The sequence below is a fragment of the Belonocnema kinseyi genome, chromosome 1 (genome assembly GCF_010883055.1).
Source record: "Belonocnema kinseyi isolate 2016_QV_RU_SX_M_011 chromosome 1, B_treatae_v1, whole genome shotgun sequence".
Taxonomy (NCBI): domain Eukaryota; kingdom Metazoa; phylum Arthropoda; class Insecta; order Hymenoptera; family Cynipidae; genus Belonocnema; species Belonocnema kinseyi.
In genome coordinates this window covers 27,178,244-27,205,300 of record NC_046657.1, presented here as the reverse complement: position 1 = coordinate 27,205,300, position 27,057 = coordinate 27,178,244, and the positions used below count along the sequence as shown (strand labels likewise).

At 25.2% G+C, this 27,057-nt stretch overlaps 1 protein-coding gene across 3 annotated transcripts in view; it reads left to right on the top strand.

The window, feature by feature from the left end:
• Positions 1-27,057, top strand: part of LOC117172182 (protein EFR3 homolog cmp44E) — an 87,757-nt gene that overhangs the window by 18,859 nt on the left and 41,841 nt on the right. Inside the window, exons 1-4 of one of the 3 annotated variants that reach the window (XM_033360022.1) lie at positions 11,220-11,446; positions 11,530-11,606; positions 19,421-19,536; positions 25,491-25,653. In XM_033360022.1, the coding sequence (XP_033215913.1) occupies positions 11,440-11,446; positions 11,530-11,606; positions 19,421-19,536; positions 25,491-25,653 (363 nt within the window). In that variant the 5' untranslated portion in view covers positions 11,220-11,439. Of the gene's footprint in view, positions 1-11,219; positions 11,447-11,529; positions 11,607-11,787; positions 11,882-19,420; positions 19,537-25,490; positions 25,654-27,057 lie in introns of those variants that run through there. The other 2 variants (XM_033360018.1, XM_033360029.1) reach the window with 2 other exon arrangements.

Here is a 27,057-nt window from a genome sequence, read left to right as displayed (position 1 = left end):
TATATAATTTATATTTTATACATGAAATAACATAACTTCAAAATATACGCATATCAAGAGGCGCGCGATCTATTCAAATCATGAGAATCGTCAGCATCGAAAATCTGGAAATATTAAAATTAATCTCCTGAATTTATTTCAAAGCAGTTAGCTTTTAGCAGATAGATATATAAATAGAATCGACGAAGTGCTCCGACCGGCAATCGTGCATCTTCGAGTTTTCAAATTCAGAAGAGGAGAAATGGGTTGCGCGCGCAACTCAGTCATTTACAGCGTCTCCTACTATATTCACACGGACATAGCCCTGTCATAGTATTGGACCGCATCTCGTTTCAGATCTGGGATCACTACACTGGTTCAGTATGCTGGAAACAGCTCACGCACGAGCCGACCGTGTACGCACACAGAGCACCAACCAATCGCATGCGATCTGTCGAGCTGCTGCAGTGCGTGCTAGCTACGAACCGTTCACCAATTGACCGCCGCTCGAGAAGCAGAAGTTTTATACGTTTCCAATTTGATTTAATATATTATTTGATCATATATTTATTTATTCAAATTATGTTATCCACAATTTACACATAAATAACTATGAAACTTGTCGAAGATATCCGAAATATTGAAAAAATATGACTTTCTAAAATAGTTTTCAATACCGGATTTTTCACAATGATAAACACTAAACTCTCTCTGTAAACACACCAATATTGGCAACGTCAAAAACTTCTGCTTCTTGAGTGCGGGTCCGATAGGTAAACGATACGCAGCCAGCTCGCACCGCAGCAGCGCGACAGATCGCACGCGATTGGTTGGCACTCTGCGTGTGTGTCCACGGACAGCTCGTGCGTGAGCCGTTTCCAGCGTACTGCACACGTATTTTCTTGTGCGGACATCTTTAATGATCACTTCGAAGAATGACCGGACTGGAAGAAGTTGTTGTGCGTTACCCGTTATTTTCTTAAAGTTATCTGTGCATGGAATTTTCAGAAATTCGGAAACAATTTTTTCACATTCCGCAATGTGCTGAGGATCGGATGGCTCGTTATGTGGAGCGAAGTTACTTTCATAATTTTCCGCTAGGAGATTTGCTTTATCGATAGGAGAGAGCGCGAACGTTTGGTCTGGATTTTTGAGTGGGGGAATATTAGTTCGCGGTTTTGTTAAGGCTTTGGTCATACGATATATAGAGTTATCCTTAATTTGAAGTTCACAGACTTCTTTATACTAATTTTTGAATCTGCTCTTGAACTTTAATTGCTATAGTTTTCCTAAAGTGGTTAATGACGTTTTTAAGGATACAGATTTTAGTTCTTGGATGCGTTCGGCAGAGTTTATTGCGAGTGTGGATCAGGTCTTCAATCTTGGGGCGAGAGGTGGATCGCATTTGTTAATATTAGTCTGGGGGACTGAAGCGTGAATAGCAGTTTTTATGCTTGAGGTGAGATTAGATATGGCGTCATCAATTTGTGTGGTATTTAATTGTGAAGGTTCAAAATTAGCGTGGGATTCTAGGGTCGAGTTGAATGTTTGCCAGTTTGCTTTTGCAAAATTGTAGCGAGGTAAGACCGGAGCCTTTTCACAATTAGTAAAAAGGCTCAGGAGAACTGGTCGATGGTCTAAGTCTAGTTCATCAATAGTGAAAGTATCGTGGTTGTAGAAGTTATTTTTGGTGATTGCAAAATCGATCAGGTTAGATTTATGTTTTGTATCGTAAAGGAAAAAGGTATGCAAGTCTGGTGCTGAAACTGAGAGATTCTTATCATTGATAAATTCGAATAATTGTTTTCCAATTTTGTTAGTTGTTCGGCTGTTCCAAGCTAAGTGTTTGGCATTTAGGTCCCCTGCTGCAATTACTGAGGGTGCAAGTTTGAATATTTTTCTGTAATAATTTTTGGTGAATTCCCGAGAAGGAATCTGGCAGAGCGAGACGATCGCTAATGAGTTCCCGTGGATTTTTATTTGTATATCCGTAGCTTCAAGTTCAGGAATTTACAGTTCGTGGTGTTCAATACTTTCTTGAATTAAGATCACGGTACCTCTGTTCGTGTTATTTCGGTATAATTTGTAAACGCGAACTAGATTAATTTTTAGGGATTCACGTAGTAAAGTTTCGTTAAGCATGCAAATAGGAATGTTATTGTTGTAAAGGTATGTGGATAATTCATGTCTTTTTTGAGGATACCCTGAGCGTTCCAAAAAATTATTTTTACAGAGTTATTATTGACGGCTGCCATTTTTTAGAGCAATTGATAATATACTTATTATAATCTCGGCTGTTTGTGTGATAGCTTCATTCTTACTTATATTTCCCCCTATTATTTCGGTTGATAAGTCATAGCTTTTTTTATTAGGTCAACTAGATCAACGTTAATGTCTTGAGAGAGTGAATTCCGAACGGCAAAAATTATTGGAAGAAAGTGACTCTCTGCAATGTATACAACGTTGTGCTGTACAATGTTTTAGTTTGCAGGCCCGGTGAGCTTACGGGGGTTGCATGTATTTTGGGGGTAGATATTAGTTGGCAAAATCAAGGGTGCAGACGATATACTGGGGGCAGTGTCCTGAGCGTTAAGAGTAGGTTTGGAATGATGTGTTTTAGCATTTCTAGTGGGCTTTCTAGATACTTTGTTGAATGCTGGGCAGCCTTTATAGTTGGCTGCGTGATCTCCAGCACAGTTAGCGCAGGTTGTCGGCGTTTCACGGCCTTTCTTGCAGCTAGAACTCATATGTGCGTCCCCACACTTCACACAGCGTAGAGTGGCATGGCACATGTCGGAATCTCTGACATGTAAAGCATTGAGAGGTATAATTTTTAAGAACGCGAGAGACTGGAGATGAAGTTCTTTAGGCTGCTGTGTATTCGGAACCGTTATGAGAGTCATGGCGATAGCTTTTTTAGTGTATCGGTTTTTCATGCGACTAATTGAAGTAATCGTGTACCCTTCTTCTTTAAGTTCAGCAAGTCCTGAATCTTCAGGGAAAGAATAAGGGATGTTTCTCATCACGAGCTTAAGAGGGGGTGACTTTATGTTCTTGCACAAGTAGTACTCGAAACATAGCTTCTGTAGGCTAGAGATAATTTTACGATAACCATCTACAGACGAAACACGAACGGAGTAGGCATCGGAACCTATGTTATACACGAAAGGATTATAACGGGCAGAAATTTTTAAGATATCATGGAGGACTGTATAGGGATGATTAGCTTCATCCACGATTACATTAATGGGTCGAATTTTTACCGATACTGATGGTACGCGTGAATTTAAATTTGCTGCGTTAATTTTTGAGCCTGGTTCTCCCGTATAGTCGGTTTTCTTCGAGGTTTTAGTCCTGATGCTATTACTTGCGCTAGAAATGGAGTGAGAGATCGAACCTTATCCTGATGTTCTCCTAAGCTTTCTTGATGAAACGCTGGCCCATTCACCGTTCATCCTTTCTTCGGCGTCTCTTCCTGTTAAGTCCGATGGCTGTTTATATCCTCCAGTACTATGAGGCATGTATGCCACGGCCTCGCAGTGGGCAAAGTTTTTGTTTTTCTATTTTTCTTTTATCTATCAATTTCATGCGTCTGATAGACCAGAATCTATCAGTCTATCATGAGCATCCAATCAATATCTCCATCTCAATCGAATTATGGGATCACTGGATCCTGCATGGCCTTTATAAAGACTTGCCTCTACTCCCGGTTGCCCGGTTGAGATGATGGTTAGGGTAGTGGGGACAGACGGCGGTTGTCATTGGTAGCGCTGACTATAGTGTTTTGAGACTCAGCGGTGTGGGACTCGCTTACCACGTTGACTGCTGACTGACCGTATTACCCGCGTGCTTGGGTCTGTTGTATGCTAATGTGCTAACGAGTGAAGTGATTTAAATTCTTTTTCTCTTTAAAGCTAAATCGCATGTTACATGTGTTTTGTGTAAATTTCGTGTTTTTTGGCGTGAAAACTCAACAATTTAGATGGTATTTTTGTTATTTCTTAAGTAAAAAATGTTTAGATTGCAGAATAAGGGCGTCATCTGTCATCTCTGTTTTACCTGAAAAAAATTGGTTGGAAATGGGTAGGGATTTGACCAATTTTTTTTCTACTGGTCATAGGGATATATTGTTGCCCCCACGAAACGCTGGAAAAAGTAGGGTTTTGACCAAATTATTTTTGTGACCTTTCAAAGGGGAGTTTCTGGCCGTTTGGATGTTTAAAAGCACTTAAACTGTGAGTTAAATATGATCATTCCGATATTATTACATACCCATATTTAAGACAGCGTAGTAACAAAAGTAACATTCATTTCTCGTTTAATTATAAATTCTAACAGTTTCTTGCCGAAAAAACCCGTTTTTCCAGTCAAAAAAACAGGTGACGTCCCTATTCTTCAATTACACCGAAAAAATTCTTTGTGGTAGAAAATTCGACTAGCTTGTTCAATATTTATAATTTTATTTAAAATTTTACTCTTTATAGAAAATGTAAATATTTTATCATAAGCTTCATTTTTTGTTTTGTTAAAAACTACTTTTTTATTGAAATTTTAATTATTCCATTTAACGATTTATCATCTAATTGTTTAACTTATCTCTTTGGTTAAAATTGTAACTCATTTGTTGAATATTGGTCCTCTTTGTAGAAAATTGTTCTTCATGTACTTTAACATGCCTTTAACTTTTTTTTTAAATTACGTTTTTCTTTACGAAAATTTTAAGTATTTCAGTTGAAAATTCTCCATAAAAGTTAAAATTTCATCTATCTGCTCGAAAATGTAACTAATTTGTTTAAAATTCGTTTTTTGTTGAAACCTAATTTTTTTGCTGAAAACTATACTTGGTCGAAAATTCATCTATTTGGTTGAAAATTTATCTGTTTGTTTGAAAATTAACTCTTTGTTTAAAAATTCACAATTACGATAAAAATTTCATCACTTTGGTCAAAAATGACATTTTTTGAGAATTCGTTTTTTTTATATTAATTGTTTTTAGACAAAATTGTACTATTTCAGGTAAAGTTTTAATATATAATTAGAAAATGTATCTCTTTGTTTGAAAATGTGACTTCTTTTCTTAAAAATTTGTCTTCTTTGGTAGAAAATGAATGATCTCGGTAGAAAATTCATCTATTTTGTTCAAAATTATTATTTTTGTTAAAGATTCATAATTTCGGGTAGAAAATTGAATTTAAAATTCATGATTCGGTAATATTGAAGACATTTTTCCAATACGCTATTAAAAAATAAAATTTTGAACCTGATCATAGTCTTTATACCTCATTGCGTTACAATTTATAAATAGTCAATCGCTGCGCTCAAACTGTAGCAAAATGGCTTAATTGTTATTTTTCTTTTAATCAACAAGATATATTTTCATGATTCCCGCTTATTCTTTACAGCTGTTCAGAACCAGTGATGTCAGAAGGCGGATATCTCTGACATGCGCAGTAGTTATTCCTGTGTATTTTTAGGTTATATCATGCCTTATGTCAATTTAAAAATACACAGAATCACTACTGCGCATTCCAGAGATATCCGCGTTCTGACCCTCTCTGTCGAAAAGCCGCGAAAATTCAAATTCTATATACAAAAAATTCCTTCTTTTTTATATAAATTAATAATAAAAGCTTATAATTTATTCATAAACTTGAATAAAAACGTTATTCATTTACTTTAGAAAGGCAAAATTTAATATTATAATTAGTGGTAAGTTTATGTTGCATAGTTCTGAATTTTACAAAAAAAATATTATTGTCCACTGAAAGAATGTTTTGAAAGTACGTGTGTATATTACTGTTTCTATTTTTTATACCGTATAGATGAATTTGCAACAACAAATTTCAATTTTAAACTAAGAATGGGATTTTTCGTACAGAAAGTTTAATTTTCTACTAGAGAGTCGAATTTTCAAGAAAATAAATTAAATTTCTACCAGATAGTTAAATTTTCCACTAAAAAGAAGTAAATTTTTAGCTGAAAATATCATTTATTAGGAATGAAAATTGTCAAATAAAATATTTTTTGATATTCAACATTGTTTTCATAAAATAACAAACCTTTTCCATGCAACTAATACCATTTGCAATAATCGTACGTTTCTTAAAAGTATCATTAAATTTTTTTTTCAGAAACCTATTATTTACGTACCCGTAATACAGTAGAACCTCCCTCATTCGAGCTATTGTGGACCGGTCCCAACTCAAATAATTGGGAAACTCGGGTGTTTAAAACAATCTTATAAATAGTTTGTATTACATACGTATACGGTATAGGAAGATCTGCTCTGGTTAGTTAAGGCAAGTTCATAAGTATGAATAATGCATAAGGCTCGAATAATACGGACTACTTTTGCGCTATAGCTCGGATAAGACGGGTCAACTATTTTTTTTTTCAACCCTGGACAATCGCGACCTCGGGAAAAGCGGGCTCGGATAAGCGTGGTTTTATAGCGATTGGATTGTAACTTAAAATACCTTTATTGGAAATTCAAAAGGTTGAGGTGAACGTCGAAAGGAGAGGACCATTCGCTAGTTTCGAATTTACTTAAATTAAATCTTTATTCGCAAAATTCGTAAATGGATTATAATGAGACTGATCGCGTACCGATCGGGTCAGTGATGGGATAGTCCTTTTCATTTAAGAGCGGAAGCTTAGTCGCCGCCATGACACTTAGCGGGCATTTAAAAATTTCGGTCATATTTTTTGTAAAATGTACACTATCGTACTAATTTTAATGTAAAAGTGAATGAAAATTATGTGCCAGTTGCTGAATTATTGCATAAAAATATGGGTAAAAATACCATTTTATCAGTTAAAAAGGTGGTTAAAATGCAGAAAACAATGTACGAAAGGAAAAAAGCAGCAACTTATTGACCGGTATGTGGAATGCAGGTTATGTTTACACTGCGTATAGTGCGTATAGTGTAAGGTTTTAACAGTGAAAAAATAGTGTTTTGCATAAAAGTGAAATAATTTTAATAATTACAAAATATAAAGAAAGGTTGATAAAGCATTTTTAAATAAATGCAGTTGAAAATGAATTAATATCTATCATTATAAGTGGGTTGTCAATTTTGAAATTCACCTAGCTTTCAAATTACTGAAATAAATGCAAATGCGATTTTCTTAGTTTGAACATTTTTGTCTGAAAATTCGTACAATAAAAGTAATATGAACAGAAAATAGTGAAAAAATTGTTTGTAATAAATACGTGAAACTGAAAGAAATGAAAATATTTTTTACTCAGTTTTTTATATAGTATTTTTAAATCAGGGTGATCGCTTGGCGGGGAAGGTAGGAATTTTTTATAACAGACGAGAAATATGTCAGTAAATTCATTTTTTGAATGGGAATTTTACCAATTTCGAGGAAAAAAATACATCTAATCACTTAAAATATTACGAATGTCGTATCACACTATAATTTACAATAAGCTCAATTAAGAATTTTTAGAAATGTTTATTATTATTATATAATATATAATATTATATAATAATTTATTTTAAAGCGTGAATTTGCAATGTTTAGAATTTTAAAATGCAGGTTTGGAAGACTTGAAAGAATTAATAATCCACAGGGTTTGAATTTGAACATTTTTGATAAAAAACGTGTTGAGTTGAACAACTGTAAAAACATGTAAATAATCTCCTGACTTTTTTCTTAATAAACTGCAGTTTGAGTATAAATAATCGAAAAATACTTCCTTTCGAAAGACAATTTTAATCTCATGCTCGAAATTAAAGAAGGTACATGCAGATTTTAATTTTCAATATTGCACTGTTTCAATGAGAAAACGTTAGTTTTTAAAGAACTTTAAACATCTGATTAAATCTTCATAAACTATTTGTAATGGAAAGAAGTAAAAATTAGTAGAATGCAATGATCAAATGTAAGTATCCTTGTTTACATCCTTCACGCTTGAAAAATGCCCGTCTCTGCGCCGACATAACCTCACCCAGATATCACTTTTATTGCATTTCGAGCAATTTTTAATATGCTTTTTGAGTGAACCATGGGGAATATCACCCTTTCGATATATTAAACAGGGTTTTGGAATTATAATAAAATAATAAGTACATTCCAAGTAGGACTTGGACCGACTGTCACTTTTGCACTTTCCAAAACAACACCTCTTGAGCGCACCAACCTTTTTTCTTTTCAATGGATTTTTTCCTGGTCTATTAGACATTTATCTTTTGGGAAGTTTTTTAACTTCCAATTGTTCGAAATAGTTTGTTCCGTCAATGATTACTATTCCCACATAAGTTTCAGTCAAAATTGACCGAAACTCACATGGAAGTACTTAATACCTTTAGCGTTTGCGCAATGTCGTTTTCTTAAATGAAAAGGTCTAATCTCTGGCATGCGCAGTACGCTAGGGGCGGTGCCTGTTTCAATAGCCAATTGCAAGCTGGCGGGAACTTTTAAATAAGGAATTACATACTTGAATATTTTTCAGCAGAACTCAAATAAAAGTTGATATTTCGCAATAGGAAAATTTGTGTTTTTAATTAAGATTTAAATAGTAACACATAATTGTGTTATACATAATTGAACCCGATCACTGGATCGGGTTGCTCGATCGGGAATTCCAACTTGGCCCTGGTCTGGGCATATTTCATCCGCGATATGGCCCCGATCAGGATTCCTGATCTAGGCTTGATATTGCCAGATCGAAATTTCTGCAAAAATTCGATTTTTACAGTTACAAGTAATTTAGGTTTTGGCCTATCGTTAAATTTTCAACTCGATGTTCTGCTTCGTGTGAAAATAAATTAAGAAATAAAAAAGTAGATGTAAGGTAGGAATCTACTCACGTGGTCACTTGTCACATGGCCTTAAGGCTTAAGTGAAATAATGATAAGGATTTTCAATTAAGAAAAAAAACGACATTTTAATATATAGCATTATTTAATTGTTTATATTCCAAATTAAATAACTTAAGGCTGAATCGTTTGCAATAAAGAGCTTTGAATAGTTAAAATTTCAGACGACTAAGTTTAAACTTCGAACAACGTCACAATTTTAATTGTTCAATTTTGAATCTATTTATTTGTAAGTAAAATCGTTCAATTTTGATGTATAAATAAAAAAATATACAATTATTAATTTGCGAAAATTTGCGTAAGTTTAAGAGATATTTAAAAATTTTGAAAATATTACAACTTGTTTTAAAACTTAAAAAGATTTCAAAGAATTTGAAACAAAATATAAATTTTTAGAGATTGCAATAGAATTTATTTGTACCATTCAAAGATTTTTTAATGTTTCAAGATAATAAAAACAATAATTGCTCGAAATTCCTGTGAAAATTGTGAATGATGTTTTCGTTTAAAGAAAAATTAATTTTAAGAAAATATTTGAAAAGGTTAAAAAAAGACAAAATATTGATGAATAAATAAAACCTGAAAGAATTAAATTTTTTTTAGATTTTTCAAGATTTGAAACTAAATATTGAGAAGGTTTTTGAGCATTTTAAAAGGCTTCAAAAGGATAACAAAATTATTAAGTTTTTCAAAGAAAATTGAAAATGATTTTTTATCCTGAATAATTAATTTCAAGAGAATATTTTTTTTAATTTGAAAGGATTTTCATAATTTTCAGAAAAGATTCTTTGCGATTTGAAGGCAATTTTTTCAACTTTGAAGGATTTTTAGATAATTTTAGAAAAATGTTTAATCATTTTCGTAAATATTTAGAAGTTTTGTAAATATTTAGGAAATAAATTTTGATTTAAAAAACCTAAATATTTAACTACAAGAAATAAAAATTTAAACTAAATAGTTAAATTTTCAACTAAATAAAATATTTTTTTAACGAAAAACAAGATTTTTGTCCAAGAAGATTAATTTTTTAACCAAAATAGAGGAATTTTAAATAAAATAGATGAATTCTCAATTGACTGATTGATTTTTCAAATAAAAACAAACAATTTTCTCCAAAACTGTTAAATTTTCAAGCATAGAGAAGAATCTTCTACAAATGAAATTAATTTTCAACAAAGTGTGTCACATACTTGAATTTTCAATTAAAAAAGACGAATTTTCAAGCATAAGAAAAACGAATGTTTACCAAAATATTTTAATTCTCAACCAAAAAAAATTATTTTCAATCAAAAAGAAGAGCTTTGGCCTAAAAATGTTTAAATTCGAAATTTAAAACGTTGAAATTATCCAAAAAAAATCGAATTACAAAAAAATAGTTAAATTTTCAATGAAAGAAAATATTTTTTAACTAAAAAGATGACTTTTTACCAAAAAGAAGAATTTTTTTACCAAAATGTAAGAATTTGAAATAAAATACTCGAATTTTTAACTGAATGGTTGAATTTTCAAATAAAAGAAGCAATTTTCTATAAAATAATTACTTCTTCAACTGCAGAAAAGAATCTTCTACAACAAAAATTAATTTTTAACAAAGTATTTCACAAAGTAGAATTTTTAACTAAAAAAGATCGATTTTCTAGCATATGAAAAACAAATTTTCAAAACGTAATTTTAATTTTCAACAAAAAGAAAAACAGATTGTTTAATAAAAAAGAAGAGTTCAAGCCAAAAAATATTTTGATTTGAAATTAAGAACCGTTGAATTTATTCAAAAAGACGAATATTCGACAAAATAGTTGGCTTTTCAACAAACAAATGTGTGGGTCAAGACCGAACGAAAATCACAACCAAATTTTTGAATTTTTAAGCAAAAAGAACATTTATTATTTTTCGCAATTGGAAGTAGAAAATGTTTAATACAAAAATTTCATTAATTGAATTTTAATTTTCACGGAATTTTTGCTAAATTAGATAGTGCCACCTAGGGGTAAATAATTGAACTCCCCTATTATACTCCTTCGGCAAGCGAATACTATAGACACCAAAAAAGATAAATTTTTATTTGACAAAATTTGAACCAGCTTGTAGAATTTTCAAGCCTTTTAAAAAAAGGTAAATTTTCATCCTGAATATATGACATTTGTTACTTTTTGTCACAAAAATAAAGAAGGCAATATTTCAGTTATTACATTCAAATTTTCGCGGATCTTTTACTAAAACCGCTAGTGCCACCTAGCAGATTGTGAGCGAACTCATCACACTTACACTCATTGGGTAAAAGATTATGAAAACATTCATCAAATACGCAATTCAGCTATTAATAAATCAAATTTTAGACCTCGAGACAGTCTTTAAATTCCATATAGTTTAAATTTATAAATAGAACCTTCACTGTCCTCAAACTGTTTTAAAAGAAATGCGCTATATTTTTTTGCTTAAAAAATCAAGATACAAGTTTGTAATTCCCGCGCGCATTTGACACTTGACGTATTTCACGTATTGACTTGATGGATCGAAGTAGCAGAAGGCATAGAAAATGAGAGGCTGAAAAGTCTCCTTTCAGTTTGCATTTTCGTATTTACATGCATGGAACTTCAGTTGACGTCTCTTAAGTTTATAACCAACCTCAAAAATGCTTAGTACGACCGAATTATTTTCCAAAATTCGTGATTTTTAAATTTAGTGACATAATTGCAATTTGATCATGCAACTTTCCTTGCAGGTTGCTGCTGGTGTTGTTCGGCTTTACGACCGAGGTATAAAAGACTCGTCGACAATATTTTCCCGGTTAATCCGCAGGTGAGTTTTTCTTTTTTTTTTTGTCATCGTTTTTAATTTGTTGTCGGATTTCGAGTATCTCATTACTCCGATTCTAAGCAATTATTGTTGTGATTATGCATTTTTTTAATGGAAAATGATCGAGAATGAAATTTTTTCTTGCAAATTTTTGTCATTGAGAATATTTGTTTTGAGAAACTAACCTAGTTTTCAAGTTTCCGGGATAGGCCTTGATGTCAAAGTCTAAAAATAAAAGTGATAGTTTTCGGATTTGGCGGAATTTTTTTTTTATTAAGGTTTTGAATTGAAGTGTATTTCGAATTTTCAAAAAACGAGATTTATTTTCTAACCAAAAAGACGATTTTTCAATAAAATACATGAATTTTCTACAGAGTAGTTGAAGTTTTAACTAAAAAAATTTCTGCTAAAAAACACGAATTTTTAGCAAAATATATCAATTTTTTACCAAATTAATCAATTTTCAATAAAATTGTTGAATTTTTGACCAAAAAAATACGAATTTTTAACCTAATAAATTAAGCTTCAAGTAAAATATTAATTTTTGACAAAAAAAAAGTATTTTCAGCCAAATATATGATTTTTAAAACAAGTACTTGAATTTGTAACTAAAATAAATTGATTTTCTACCAAATAATTAAATTTTAAATAACAAAGGACCAATTTTTAACGAGTGAATTCAATTTTTTGCTAAGAAAAACACCAAATTTCGAAAAATACGTTAATTTTTTAACTAAAATTGTTTAATTTTAAAGCCAAAAGAAGGAATTAACTACAAAAAGGTTAAATTTTCAGGCCAAAAATATGATTTTTCCACACAAAATAAATTAAATTTCTACCAGAAATTAAATTTTCATCAAAATAGTTTAATTTTCAACCAAATAGTTTTCTACTATAATCAGAAAAATTAATTTAGGCCTAAACTGTTGAATTTTGAAGTAAAACGATCAATTTTTACGGAATTAATTCAATTTTATTATTTAAAAAATACGATTTTTTAACAAAATATATCAATTTTGAACAAAATTGTTAGATTTTATGCCAAAAATAACGAATTATCTACAAAACGGTGGTATTTTCAACCGATAAACATTTTTTTATAAAGAAAAATCATTTATTTTCTACCAGAAAATTAAATATTCGTCAAAGTTGTTTAATTTCCAACCAAATAGTTTTCTACTAAAACCAAAAGGAATTAATTTTAATATAAAAAGTTGAATTTTCTACCTAAAACAAAAAACGAATTTTCAGAAAAATATATGAATTTGAAACCATATACTTGAATTTGCAACTAAAATAGATACATTTTTTACTAAAAAGATCAATTTTCACCGATTTAGTTCATTTTTCTGATAAAAAAAAAAACGAATTTTCAACAAAATACATTAATTTTCAATAAAATTGTGGAATTTTAATCCGAAAAAGACAAATTATCTAACAAAAAAGGGCTCAATTTTTAGCCTAAAAATATGATTTTTTAACAACAAAAAAATTGATTTTCTACCAGGAAATTTAATTTTCATCAAAATAATGCAATTTTCAACTAAAACCAAAACAAGTTAATTTAATTAATGAAAGTTGAACTTGCAACCAAAAAAGACGAATTTTTAAAGAAAAAGGTTGAATTTTCAGCCGAAAAATATGATTTTTAACAGAAAAAATTAATTATTTACCTGAAAATTAAATATTCATCGAAGTTGTTTAATTTCCAATCCAAAAAGTTGAATTTTCAACCAAAAATCTACAAAATGTTGAAATTTCGAGCCCAAAAGTATGATTTTTCAACAAAAAAATTAATTTCAGATCAGACTATTAAATTTTCATCGAACTAGTGCAATTTCCAACTAAATAATTTTCTTCTAAGGCCAAAGAAAAATTAATTTAAACGAAAAAAGATGAATTCTCAACCAAAAAGAATTAATTTTCTGCAAATTAAAAACAAAATAAAAAAACGAATTTTCAACTAAATTTATCAATTTTCAACCAAATTTTTAATTTTCTTACCAGCAAAGATTAATTTTCGGCCTAAAAGAAAACGAATTTTCAGAAAAAAATATACATTTTAAACAAAGTACTTGAATTTTAAATTAAAATAAATGAATTTTCAACCAAATAATGAAATTTTCAAAAAAAAAAAAAAAACAGATTGAAATAATGAGGAAGATGAATTTTCAAAAAAGAAGTTAAATTTTCTTGCCTAAATATATGAATTTTCATCAAAATAAATTAGATGCAATTCGAATAATTGAATTTTCAACTAAAAAATATGAATTTTTACCGAATTAGTTGAATTTTTTGCTAAAAAAAAAAACGAATTTTCGACGATAAAATTAATTTCAGACCAGAATAATAAATATTTATCAAATTAGTTTAATTTCCAACTAGATATTTTTATATTAAAACCAAAACACAGTAATTTGGACCCAAATAGTTCAATTTTTAACCAAAAAGATTGAATTTTCTACAAAAAATACGAAATTTTAACTTAGTGAATCTTCAACTAGAAATATAATCTTCCACAAAAAAAAATGAATTTTCAGCAAAAAATATACATTTTAAACAAGGTACTTGAATTTGCAACTAAAATAGATGAATTTTCAATTGAAAAATATCAATTTTCAACAAATTTGTCACATTTTTAAACTAAATAGGGCAAATTATCTACAAAACGCTGGATTTTTCATCTCAAAAATATGATTTTTTAACAATTTTCTACCAGAAAATTAAATTTTCATCAAACTAGTGTAATTTCCAACCTAATAATTTTTTACTAAAACAAAAAAAAAAAGAGTTTAGACCAAAATTGTTGAATTTTTAACTAAAAATAATGAATTTTTGACCGAAAATTTCGAATGTTTAACTTAAAAAGTAAATTATCAACTAGAAGGTTAATTTTCTATTTAAAAAAAGGAATTCTCAGCAAAATGTATTAATTTCAAACCAAGTGCTGGAATTTTCAATTAAAATAGATTAATTTTCTAATAAAAAAAGCCGAAGTTTCAACCAATTACGTAAGAATTCGCCCAAATGGTTGAATTTTTAACTAAAAAAGATAAATTTTTACCGAATTAGTTCAATTTTTCTGATAAAAAACACGGATTTTTAACAAAATTGTTGAATTTCAATCCGAAATTGACGAATTATCTACAAAACGGTTAAATTTTCAGCCTAAAACTATGATTTTTTAACAACAAAAAATTATTTTCTACTATAAAATTAAATTTTCATGAAAATAGTGTAATCTCCAGCCTAATAGTTTTCTACTAAAACCAAAATAAGTTAATTAAAACCCAAAAAGTTGAATTTTCAACCAAAAAGAATGAATTTTCTACCTAAAAAAAAAATATTTTTTCTACAAAATATATGAATTTCAAACCAAGTTCTTGAATCTGCAATTAAAATAGATGAATTTGCAACCAAATAATTAAATTTTTAACCAAAAAGATGAATTGTCAAATAAAAAAATTAATTTTCAAATAACCAAATAATTTTCTACTAAAACCAAAAAAAAAATAATTTTAAACCCAAAAAGTTGATTTAAAAAAAAACGAATTAGTTGAATTTTCGACTAAAAAAAGAAATAATTTTCTAGCCAGAACCTTACTTTTCTGCTAAAAACAATGAATTTTCTACAATATTGTTGGATTTAAAATCAAAAAGGGCGATTTATCTACAAAGCGATTGAATTTTCAGCCGAAAAATATGATTTTTTTTAACAAACAAAAAATACCTTTTTTACCAGAAAGTTAATTTTTTATCAAAGCAGTATAATTTTCAACGAAATATTTTTATAACAAAACGATAAAAAATTAATGTATGCCCAAACAGTTGAATTTTCAACCAAAAGGAATGATTTTTTCACCAAAAAAAGAGGAATTTTTAACTAAATAGTTGATTTTTCTACCAAATTGTTGAATTTTGATGTCAAAGAGACGAATTATCTTGAAAAAAGTTAAACTTTCAAACCAAGAAACAATTTTTTCAACCGGAAAGTTAATTTTTTCTTGAAGAGTTAAATTTTCATTAAAATAATTTAATTTTCAACCAAAAATATGAATTTTCAACCAAAAAGTTATTTTTCTAAAAAATAGATTTCCATAATAATAGTTTAATTTTTAACCAAATCATTAAATTTTCATCCAAAAAATATGAATTTCCAACAAAAAAGTAATTTTCAACTAAATAGTGTATCATTCTACCAAATTGTTGAATTTTATTGCCAAAAGGACGAATTGTGTAAACGAAACTTGAATTTTCAAACTAAAAATATGATTTTTTCAACAAAAAATTTAATTTTTAACTAAAAATATGAATGTTTAACAAATATATCATTTTCTTTTTTAAAAAGTCCAATTTTTAATTAAAAGAATTAATTTTTTATAATATAGTTTAATTTGCGCCAAAGAAGTTAAATTTTTAAACGAATAGTTTAATTTTCTACTAAAAAGGAAACAAATACATTTATTATTTTTATTTTTATTTTTTTTTTATTATTTTTATTATTTTTATTATTTTTTATTATTTTTCTGCACAAAAATAACGAATTTTCAACAAAATACGTCAATTTTCAAGAAAATTTTGGAATTAATTAATTAATTAATTGTTGGAATTTTAAGCCAAAAATGACGAATATGTAATAAACGGAACGTGATTTTTTAACAAAAAAATAATAATTTTATCAAGAAAATTATATTTTTTAATGAATTGGTTTGATTTTTAACCAAATATTTTTATACTTGAACGAAAACAAATTAATTTATAACCAACCGAGTGAATTTTCAACCAGAAAGAATGAATTTTTCACCAAAAAGGACAATTTTTTAACTTAATATGCTATTTTGCCGAAAATTCATATTTTTTATTTGAAAATAAATTTTTTGAACAGATTATTGAACTATTTCAGTTTTAGTTTAAAATTGATATTTATAAATTGAAAATTGTTATTATTTAGTAGACATTTTTGTTTACAAAATAATGTAAATTTTTTTATTTTTGGTTCAAAATTGAACTTTATTAATCAAAAATTCAACTATTGGTTAAAAATTTATGAATTTGATTGGAAATTTGTATTTTTAATTTAAAATAATTTTTTTAACAGATTAAAAAAAACAGAGTTAAAAATTGAACTATTTGGTTAAATATTCATGTATTTTGCTGTAAATTCGTATTTTTCAGTTAAAAATGAGTCTTTTTTTTGCAAATTCTTATTTTTTAGTTTCTAATAATTGAAGTATTTTCATTTTTAATTAAAATTGATTTTTATTAGTTAACAATTAAATTAGTTTCAAATATCCATGTATATTTTTTCAGTTAAATAGAACTTTTCGTTGAAAATTCTTATTTTCTATTTGAAAATTCATTTTTTTTACATATAAATTCGTATTTTTAGTTTAAAATTAATTTTTTAGCAGAAAAAAAATAGTTACAAATTCAAATATTTGGTTAAATATTCATGTTTTTGGCTATAAATTCGTATTTTTAATTGCAATTGAATTTTTTTAGCTAATTATTGAAGTATTTCATTTTTTATTTAAAATTTATTTTTATTGTTCAAAAATTAAGCTAGTATATTTTTTCAGTTAAAAATGAACTTTTTGTTGAAAATTCATTTTTTTACAAATAATGTAACTTTTTCATTTTTGGTTCAAAATTGACCTTTATTAATCAAAAATTCAACTATTGGTTAAAAATTTATGCATTTGATTGGAAATTCGTATTTTTAATTTAAAATAATTTTTTTAACAGATTTAAAAAAAAGAGTTAAAAATTGAACTATTTGGTTAAATATTCATGTATTTTGCTGTAAATTCGTATTTTTCAGTTAAAAATGAGTTTTTTTTGCAAATTCTTATTTTTTAGATGCTAATTATTGAAGTATTTTCTTTTTGATTTAAAATTGATTTTTATTATTTCACAATTAAATTAGTTTCAAATATCTATGTATATTTTTTCAGTTAAATAGAACTTTTCGTTGAAAATTCTTATTTTCTATTTGAAAATTCATTTTTTTTACATATAAATTCGTATTTTTAGTTTAAAATTAATTTTTTAGCAGAAAAAAAATAGTTACAAATTCAAATATTTGGTTAAATATTCATGTTTTTGGCTATAAATTCGTATTTTTAATTGCAATTGAATTTTTTTAGGTAATTATTGAAGTATTTCCTTTTTGATTTAAAATTTATTTTTATTATTCAAAAATTAAACTAGTTTTAAATATTCATGTATATTTTTTCAGTTAAAAATGAACTTTTTGTTGAAAATTCATTTTTGTACAAATAATGTAACTTTTTCATTTTTGGTTCAAAAATGACCTTAATTAATCAAAAATTAAACTATTGGTTAAATATTTATGTATTTGATTGAAAACTTGTATTTTTATTTTAAAATAATTTTTTTAACAGATTAAAAAAAAAACAGAGTTAAAAATTGAACTATTTGGTTAAATATTTATGTATTTGATTGAAAATTCGTATTTTTAGTTTAAAATGATTTTTTTAACAGATTAAAAAAAACAGAGTTAAAAATTGAACTATTTGGTTAAATATTCATGTATTTTTCTGTAAATTCGTATTTATCAGTTGAAATTTAGTCTTTTTTTTGCAAATTCGTATTTTTTAATTGAAAATGCATTTTTTTAACAGATAAAAATGCATGCATTTTATTGAAAAGTATTTTTAGTTGAATCTGCATTTTTTAAACTGATTATTTAAGTATTTCATTTTTTATTAAAGGCTTATTTTTTTAGTAAAAATTTAAACTTGTTAAATATTCATGTATATTTTTTTAGTTTTAAATAAACGTTTTACTGAAAACTCTTATTTTTTATTTAAAAATTCGTATTTTGGTTTTAAATTAATTTTTTAATAGATTTTAAAAAAAAGTCACAAATTCAAATATTTGGTTGAATATTGTTGTGTTTTGTTGTAAAATCGTATTTTTATTTGAAATTAAATTTTTTCAGCTAATTGTTTAAGTAATTAATTTTTTTACAAATAATTCAACTTTTTCATTTTTGGTTCAAAATTCACTTTTGTTAATAAAAAATTCAGATTATTATTTAAGTATTTCATTTTTCATTCAAAATTGATTTTTATTAGTTAAAAATTAAAATAGTTAAATATTAATGTATATTTTTTAGTTCTTAAAAATGCACGTTTGGTTGAAAATTCTTATTTTTTATTTGAAAATTCACATAACAGATAATTTAACTTTTTCATTTTTGGTAGAAAATTGACCTTTGTTGCTCAAAAATTCAACTATTTGTTTAAAATTTTATATATATTAATGAAAATTAATCTCTTTGGTTTGAAATTTCACTCTTTCTTTGAATATTGTTATTTTTTAAATTAAGAATTATTCATTTTTGCAGTTAAATTAACTTTCATTTTTTTAAATGGACCTTTATCAGCTTAAAATTCTATTATTTGGTTTAAAAATTCATTTATTTGATTGAAAATTCTTTTTTTTTTTGTGTAGAAAATTATTCTAGTTGGTAAAATTTTGAATTTTTTTATTAAAAATGGAACTATTTAATTGTAAGTTGAACTAAATTGATAAAAAAATATTTTTTTTTCAAATTGATAATTTCAAACATCAATTTTCATTAATTGTTAATAATATTCTCCTTACTTTTACTTTCTACTATTTCAGATAAATATGAAAAATAAATATCAAATTTAAAAAATTCTACTAATATAAATTTTATATTTTAATTTAAAAATAGCTTCTGTTTTCAAGTATAATTTTTCATTTAAATTACAGAAATTTTCCAGATAAATATATTATTAGATTAAGAATTCCCAATGATTTTTTAGGATGGCCTCGTCAAGAACAACATGGAAAAACTCACTTTTTACTCTCTCAGTAGTCCCGAAAAACTGGACAGAATCGGAGAGTACCTGTTTCAGCGCGCTTCTAGAGACATTTACAGGTACCATCCCCATTTTTTTCAATTTATCTTTTTTCTTTTTTAAATTGCAACACCCTGTTCAAAAAAAAAAAAAAATCGGCAATGGAAATCAATTTATTGCTATCGGATATTTTGGTATTTTATCTTTAAAGTATCTCATTTCAAAAGAGTTTAAAAATTTTAAAATACTTTAATGAATTTTTAAGGCATCTTCGGGAATTTTAAAAAAAGTTCAAATAATTCTAAAAGTATTTCATCGGTTTTTGAAAAATTAAAAATATTTTAGAACATTTTTTTTTTAATTTCCGGGAATTTAAAGGATTCAAGAAAAATCTGGGAAAAAATTTTTTTTTTAAATTCAAGGACGATCTGGATATTTAAGATTTTGCAGATTTTAAGGTTAAAAAACTTTTTTCAATTCTCAAATTATTTTAATATAATATATTTCTAATTAAAGACTTTTATGAAATTTCAAATTTTGTTTCAGATAGCAATTTGAAAATAAAAAATTTGAAACTTTTGAATTAATAAAAAGAACAATTACTTAATTTTTTAGAAATAATTATAAATTAAAAATTCAAAACTAAACAAAAAATAAATCAGCTTCAAACGTTTCAATTTTTATTCTTATTGAATTTTAAATTTTAATTGAAATTGTTGAATTTTTATGTATAAATAAATATAATCATTTTCTCAAGATTCCTAGGGAAATTGAAAGAGATTTTTTATTTTAAAAAAATTAATTTTAAGAGGATATTTTTTAAAAATGTAAAAGATTGCCAAAAATTAATCTGGAGAATTTTAGTGACATTTTTTTAATTGTGCAGAATTTTTTAACAAAATTTTCGGAAAAATTCAAATCATTTTAAAAGATGTTTAGAATTTCTGAAACAAAATTTTAAAATACTATAAAAATTTAAAATATTTACATTTTTCAATATTTCGAAATAAAATTGTCAAGCTTTGCAAGGATTTTAAAACTGTTTAAAATTTAAATAATTTTTTACACCGAAAAATTAATTATTCTATTTTCTGGTTTAGAATTGATCGTTTTCAGTTTGAAAATTTAAGTATTTTGTTAAAAATTCTTTCTTTTTAATAAAAAATTAATCTTATTGGTTTTTATTTAAGAAGATTAATTTTCAGGTAAAAAACACGAATTTTTTTTATAAAATACATCAATTTTCCACAACATTTTTGGAATTTTAAACCAAAAATGACGAATTATGTGCACAACGGTTACATTTTCAACCGGAAAATATGATTTTTTAAGAAAAAAAGTATATACATATAAAATGTTTTTTCTTCCAAAATGGCGGACAAAATGCAAAAATGTTCCAAAACTGGTTCTTTCTATCATATTTGTTTTTCTCAAAAACTTGAAAGTTTAAAAAAAAGTTCCATGAAATAAAAATGTCTTGAAATTAACAATAGAACGCTATGAAATTTTTTAAGATTTTTTTAGACAAAATTTTTGATTTTTCAAAAAAGCAAAAATATTAGGAGTTAAAACTTCAACTGTTTGGTTAAATATTCATCTATTTTGTTGCAAATTCGTATTTTTCAATTGAAAATTAGATTTTTTAGTTGAAAAATTCAACTATTTCATTAAAAATTTGTGTATTTGATGGAGAATTCTTAATTTTACTTGAAAATTAATTTTTTAGTTGAAAAATCTTATTTTTTCATTGTAAATTTGTATTTTACAATTGAAAATTAAATTTTTTAGTTGAAAAATCTTATTTTTTAGTGGTAAATTCATATTTTTCAGTTGAAAATTAAATTTTTTAGTTGAAAAATCTTATTTTTTAGTGGTAAATTCATATTTTTCAGTTGAAAATTAAATTTTTTAGTTGAAAAATCTTATTGTTTTGTTTAAAAATTCAACTATAACGTTAAAAATTTATGTATTTGATGAAGAATTCTTATTTTTACTTGAAAATTAATTTTTTAGTTGAAAAATCTTATTGTTTAGTTTAAAAATTTAACTATTACGTTGAAATTGTATGTACTTAAAGAAGAATTCTTCTTATTACTTGAAAATTAATTTTTAAGTTGAAAAATCTTACTTTTAAGTTGTAAATTCATATTTTTCAATTGAAAATTAATTTTTTTTGGTCGCAAAATCTTACTTTTTAGTTGTTAATTGATATTTTTACTTGAGAATTAATTTTTTAGTAGGAAAATCTTATTTTTTTGTTGAAAAATCTTACTTTTTGGTAGTAAATTCATATTTTTCAATTGAAAATTAAATATTTTGTTTGAAAAATCTGATTATTTTGTTTAAAAATTCAACTATTACGTTAAAAATTTATGTATTTGATGAAGAATTCTTATTTTTACTTGAAAATTAATTTTTAAGTTGAAAAATCTTACTTTTAAGTTGTAAATTCATATTTTTCAATTGAAAATTAATTTTTTTTTGTCGCAAAATCTTACTTTTTAGTTGTTAATTGATATTTTTACTTGAAAATTAATTTTTTAGTTGAAAAATCTTACTTTTTGGTTGTAAATTCATATTTTTAAATTGAAAATTAAATTTTTTGGTCGCAAAATCTTACTTTTTAGTTCTTAATTGATATTTTTCAATTGAAAATTAAGTTTTTTGGTTGAAAAAACTTATTGTTCAGTTCAAAAATTCAACTATTTCGTTAGAAAATTATGTATTTGATGGAGAATTCTTATTTTGATTTGAAAATTAATTTTTTAGTTGAAAAATCTTACTTTTTGGTTGTAAATTCATATTTTTCAATTGAAAATTAAATTTTTTAGTTGAAAAATACAACTATTTCGTAAAAAATGTATGTATTTCATTGAGAATTCTTATTTTTACTTGAAAATGAATTTTTGACAAATTACATAACTATTTTATTTTTGGTTCAAATTTGATCTTTATGATTAAAAAATTCAACTATTTTGCTGTAAATTCGTATTTTTCAATTGAAAATTAAATTTTTTGATTTAAAAATCTTATTGCTTTGTTTAAAAATTCAACTCTTTAAGTTAAAAATTGATGTATTTGATGAAGAATTCTTATTTTTCCTTGAAAATCATTTTTTAGTTGAAAAATCCTACTTTTTGGTTGTAAATTCATATTTTTCAATTGAAAATTAAATTTTTTATTTAAAAAGTCTTATTTTTTAGTTGTTAATTGATATTTTTCAATTGAAAATTAAATTTTTTGGTTGAAAAAACTTATTGTTTATTTGAAAAATTCAACTATTTCGTTAAAAATTTATGTCTGATGGAGAATTCTTATTTTTACTTCAAACTTAATTTTTTAGTTGAAAAATCTTACTTTTTAGTTGTAAATTCATATTTTTCAATTGAAAATTAAATTTTTTAGTTGAAAAATCTTATTGTTTAGTTTAAAAATTTAACTATTACGTTAAAAATGTATGTACTTGATGAAGAATTCTTATTTTTACTTGAAAATTAATTTTTAAGTTGAAAAATCTTATTTTTTAGTTGTTAATTCATATTTTACAATGGAAAATTAAATTTTTGGGTTGAAAAATCTGATTGTTTTGTTTAAAAATTTAACTATTACGTTAAAAATGTATGTATTTGATGAAGAATTCTTATTTTTACTTGAAAATTAATTTTTAAGTTGAAAAATCTTATTTTTTAGTTATAAATTCATATTTTTCAATTGAAAATTAAATTTTTTGGTTAAAATATCTTATTTTTAGTTGAAAAATTCCACTATTTCGTTAAAAATTCATGTATTTGACTGAGAATTATTATTTTTGCTTGAAAATAAATTTTTTAACAGATTATGTAACTCTTTAATTTTTGGTTCAAAATTGATCTCTATGAGTTAAAAATTCAACTATTTGATTAAATATTCATGCATTTTTCTGTAAATTCACATTTTTAGTTGAAAATGCATTTTTTAAACAAATAATTTAAGGTTTTCATTTTTGGTTAAAAATTGACCTAGATTAATAAAAATTCAACTATTTGTTTAACAATTGATTTACTTCATCGAAAATGCTTTTATAAAATTTCAAATATTGTTTCAGATTGTAGTTTAAAAATAAAAAATTTGAAACTTTTTAATCAATACAAATAACAATTTCTTAGAATTTTACATTTTAATTTAAATTGTTGAAATTTTCATGCATAAATAAATATGAAACATCTATTTTTCCTAGAAAAAAATCGAGTAAGTTGAAGAGATACTTAGAAGTTTTGGAAAAATTATATAAAAATTTCAATGATTTAAAATAAAATATCATTTTTTGCTGATTTTGAAAAAAAGAACTAATCTTTTTAAGAATTGTGAAAGGCTTCAAAAGAATAAAAATCATTTTCTCAAGATTCCTAGGGAAATTGAATACGATTTTTTATTCTGAAAACTTAATTTTAAGAGAATATTTTTTTTTTAAATTTAAAGATTGCCAAAAATTATTTTGGAAGATTTTAGTGACATGTTTTTAAGTTTACAGGATTTTTAAACCAAATTTTCGGAAAAATTCGAATCATTTTAAAAGATGTTTAGAATTTCTGCAAAAAATTTTTAAGTACTGTAAAATTTTAAAACGTGCACATTTTTTAAGATCTTGAAATACAATTTGGAAGCTTTTCTTTGATCGTTTTCAGTTTAAAAATTTAAGTATTTTATTAAAAATGCTTTCTTTTTGGTGGAAAATTAATCTTATTGTTTTTTTAATTGAGAAGAGTAATTTTCTAAAAAAAAAAAACACGATTTTTCAAAAGACTACATAAAGTTTCAACTAAAATAGATAAATTTATAACCAAGTTGTTGAATTTTTAACTGAAAAAGATAAACTTTCAACTAGAAATGTAATAATTAAATTTTCAGTTTAATTTGTTAAATTTTCGGCGAAAAAATATAAGTTTTTCATCAACTATGTAATTACATTTTAAATCAAATAATTAAATTCTGAACCAAATAGTCAAATTTTTAAGAAATAAAACAATTTTAACGAAAAATCCAGAAAAAAAGTAAAATTCTTGAAAACAGGAGAAAGTACGAATTTTCTTCAAAATAGATGAATTTTCACAAAAATATATATTTTTATATATTACTTTTTAAATTAGTTATATTTTTCATTAATTTTTTTTGTTATATTAAAATATTATTATCGTTATATATTATATTATAATATATTATTATTATTTCTCAATTTTTTTTCTACACATAATAAGAATTTTATAAAAATTGTAGAGAAATTCGATTCATTTTAACTGATAGAGGTTCTTAAAAGAATTTTTAAATAATTTTAAATTTGAAGAAATTTAAAACTTCTAGATAAAACTATTTAAAATGAAAATAATTTACTTTCTAATTTGAGAAGCGCTCAGTTAAAAAAAATACATGAATTAAAAATTTTTAATATTTCTAGCTTTACATTTTTTTTTTAAATAATAGAACTGACAAAAGTTAAAAATTCTAAAATTTTCTGTTTGTCTAAATTTTATTTAAAATTATTCAATTGATAAGTGTTAGTATCTAACTTCCATTTTAGACGAGTATATTATTGAGCATTCAAATAAAAAATGCTTAAATTAAAAAACTCTTAAACTTCAATTTTAAATAATTTAAAATTCAGAAGTTCCACTTGGAGTGCTTTAATTTATAATTTTTATTAAACCCCTTTCTCTAATTTAATTGCCTAAATTTTTAGCATATATATTTATTTTTTGATTTCAGACATTTGCAATTCGAAATTATTTAATATTGTTTCAAAAATGTTTAAGACCTTATAATAAAAAATTCGTTTTTTAAGGAACTTTTTAAATGTGCACATTTTCATCTTAGGAAATGAAAATCCAGAGATGTGAAAAAATAAATTACAGTTCGAATAGCATTAACTTGATTTGAGTAGAATCTGTTTTTTTTTTTTTTTTTTTTTTTTTTTTTTTTTTTTTTTTTTTTGACGGGGGCAAATTAGTTTGAACTAATTTGGTTCAAAGCACCCGCCTAAATTAAGTAAACGTTTTCACAGACGGCGAAATGGTTTCGTCATTATCGCAATGGAGGCGATGGACCAGCTCCTGGTAGCTTGTCACGCACAAACCTTGAACCTCTTCGTCGAGAGTTTTTTGAAAATGGTCCAAAAACTCCTCGAGTCGACAGACCCCCAATTGCAGGTCCTAGCGACACAGTCCGTAAGTTCCCCTATTATTTAGAGCACGAAATCGTTTCCTTTAAACTTCACTCCCCGGCCTATTGGAAATTCAAAAATCCGAAAAATAATTTTGGTAATAGGTCTTCTGAGCGGACTTTTGAAAGTCTTTGACATTTTCTTTTTTTTTCTCTCTCTCTCTAAAAATCTGCAAACGAAAATTCAATATCTATTTTTTTAGATTTAAGAAAAAAACTAATTTTTAAGATAAAAAATCGATTTTTTTAGAAAGTTGAGTTTTAAAATGAAAAAAAATATATATAATTTTGAAAAAAAAAAACTTAATTTTTGATGAAGAAGGATACTTTTTCAAGTAAATATTTTAATATTTAACACAATACTGTATTTTCTGCCGAATGGTTCAATTATATTTTTAGATTAAAAAATTAATTTTACACCGGAGAAGAAAACGATTTTTCGAAAAATAATTCATTTTTTCAAGTTTAATTTTTTCCGAAAATAATAATTCTGAACAAAAAACATGAAATTTTCAAGTTATAAGGAAAATATTTTCAATCAGATATGGACTAATTTTAGATAAATTGTTTAATTTTTAACTATATATTTATATTTTTTACCACAATATTTGAATTTTAAACGAAAAATATGAATTTCGAACCAAAAATATAAAATTTTTAACTTTTAAAAGATACATTTTCAGGTAAATAATTATATTTTCAGGTAAATAGTTCAATTTTTAATAAGAAGTTTAATTTTCTACTAATAAGGAACAAATTTTCGACCAGAAACGAAATAGCTATATTTTCAGATAAAAAATTAAGTTCACACGCTAAAAAAAAACGATTTTTCGAAAAATAGTTACATTGACAAAAAAAAATTGGATTTTTAAACAAATAGTTTTATTTTCTACCACAAGGGTTTAATTTTTATCCAAGAATATTAATTGTGAACCAAAAATATGAAATTTTTAAGTTATAAGGGTAAATTTTTAACCCGAAATGGAATATCTATATTTTCAGATTAAAAAATTAATGTTGCACACAAAAAATGAATTTTTAAGCTAAAAAGTCGATTTTTTTTTAAAAACAGTTTATCTTTAAACCGAAAAAGAATAATTTTCAATAAGAAACTTATTTTTAAATCAAGAAAATTGAATTTTTAAAGAAAAAGTTGAATTTTCAACAAAATGCATTTATTTTCCAACAAATAGTTAAATTTTCAACTTAGGAAAGAAACATTTTCTATCAAAAATTTAATAGCTATATTTTCAGATAAAAAAATTAATTTTACACCAAAAAAGAAAAAAAATTCTGAAAAATAGTTACATTTTTAGATAAATAGTGTATTTTTGTAATTAAAAAGTTTTATTTTTCACTGTAATAGTTGGTTTTAAAACAAAAAATATGAAATTTTGACCAAAAATATT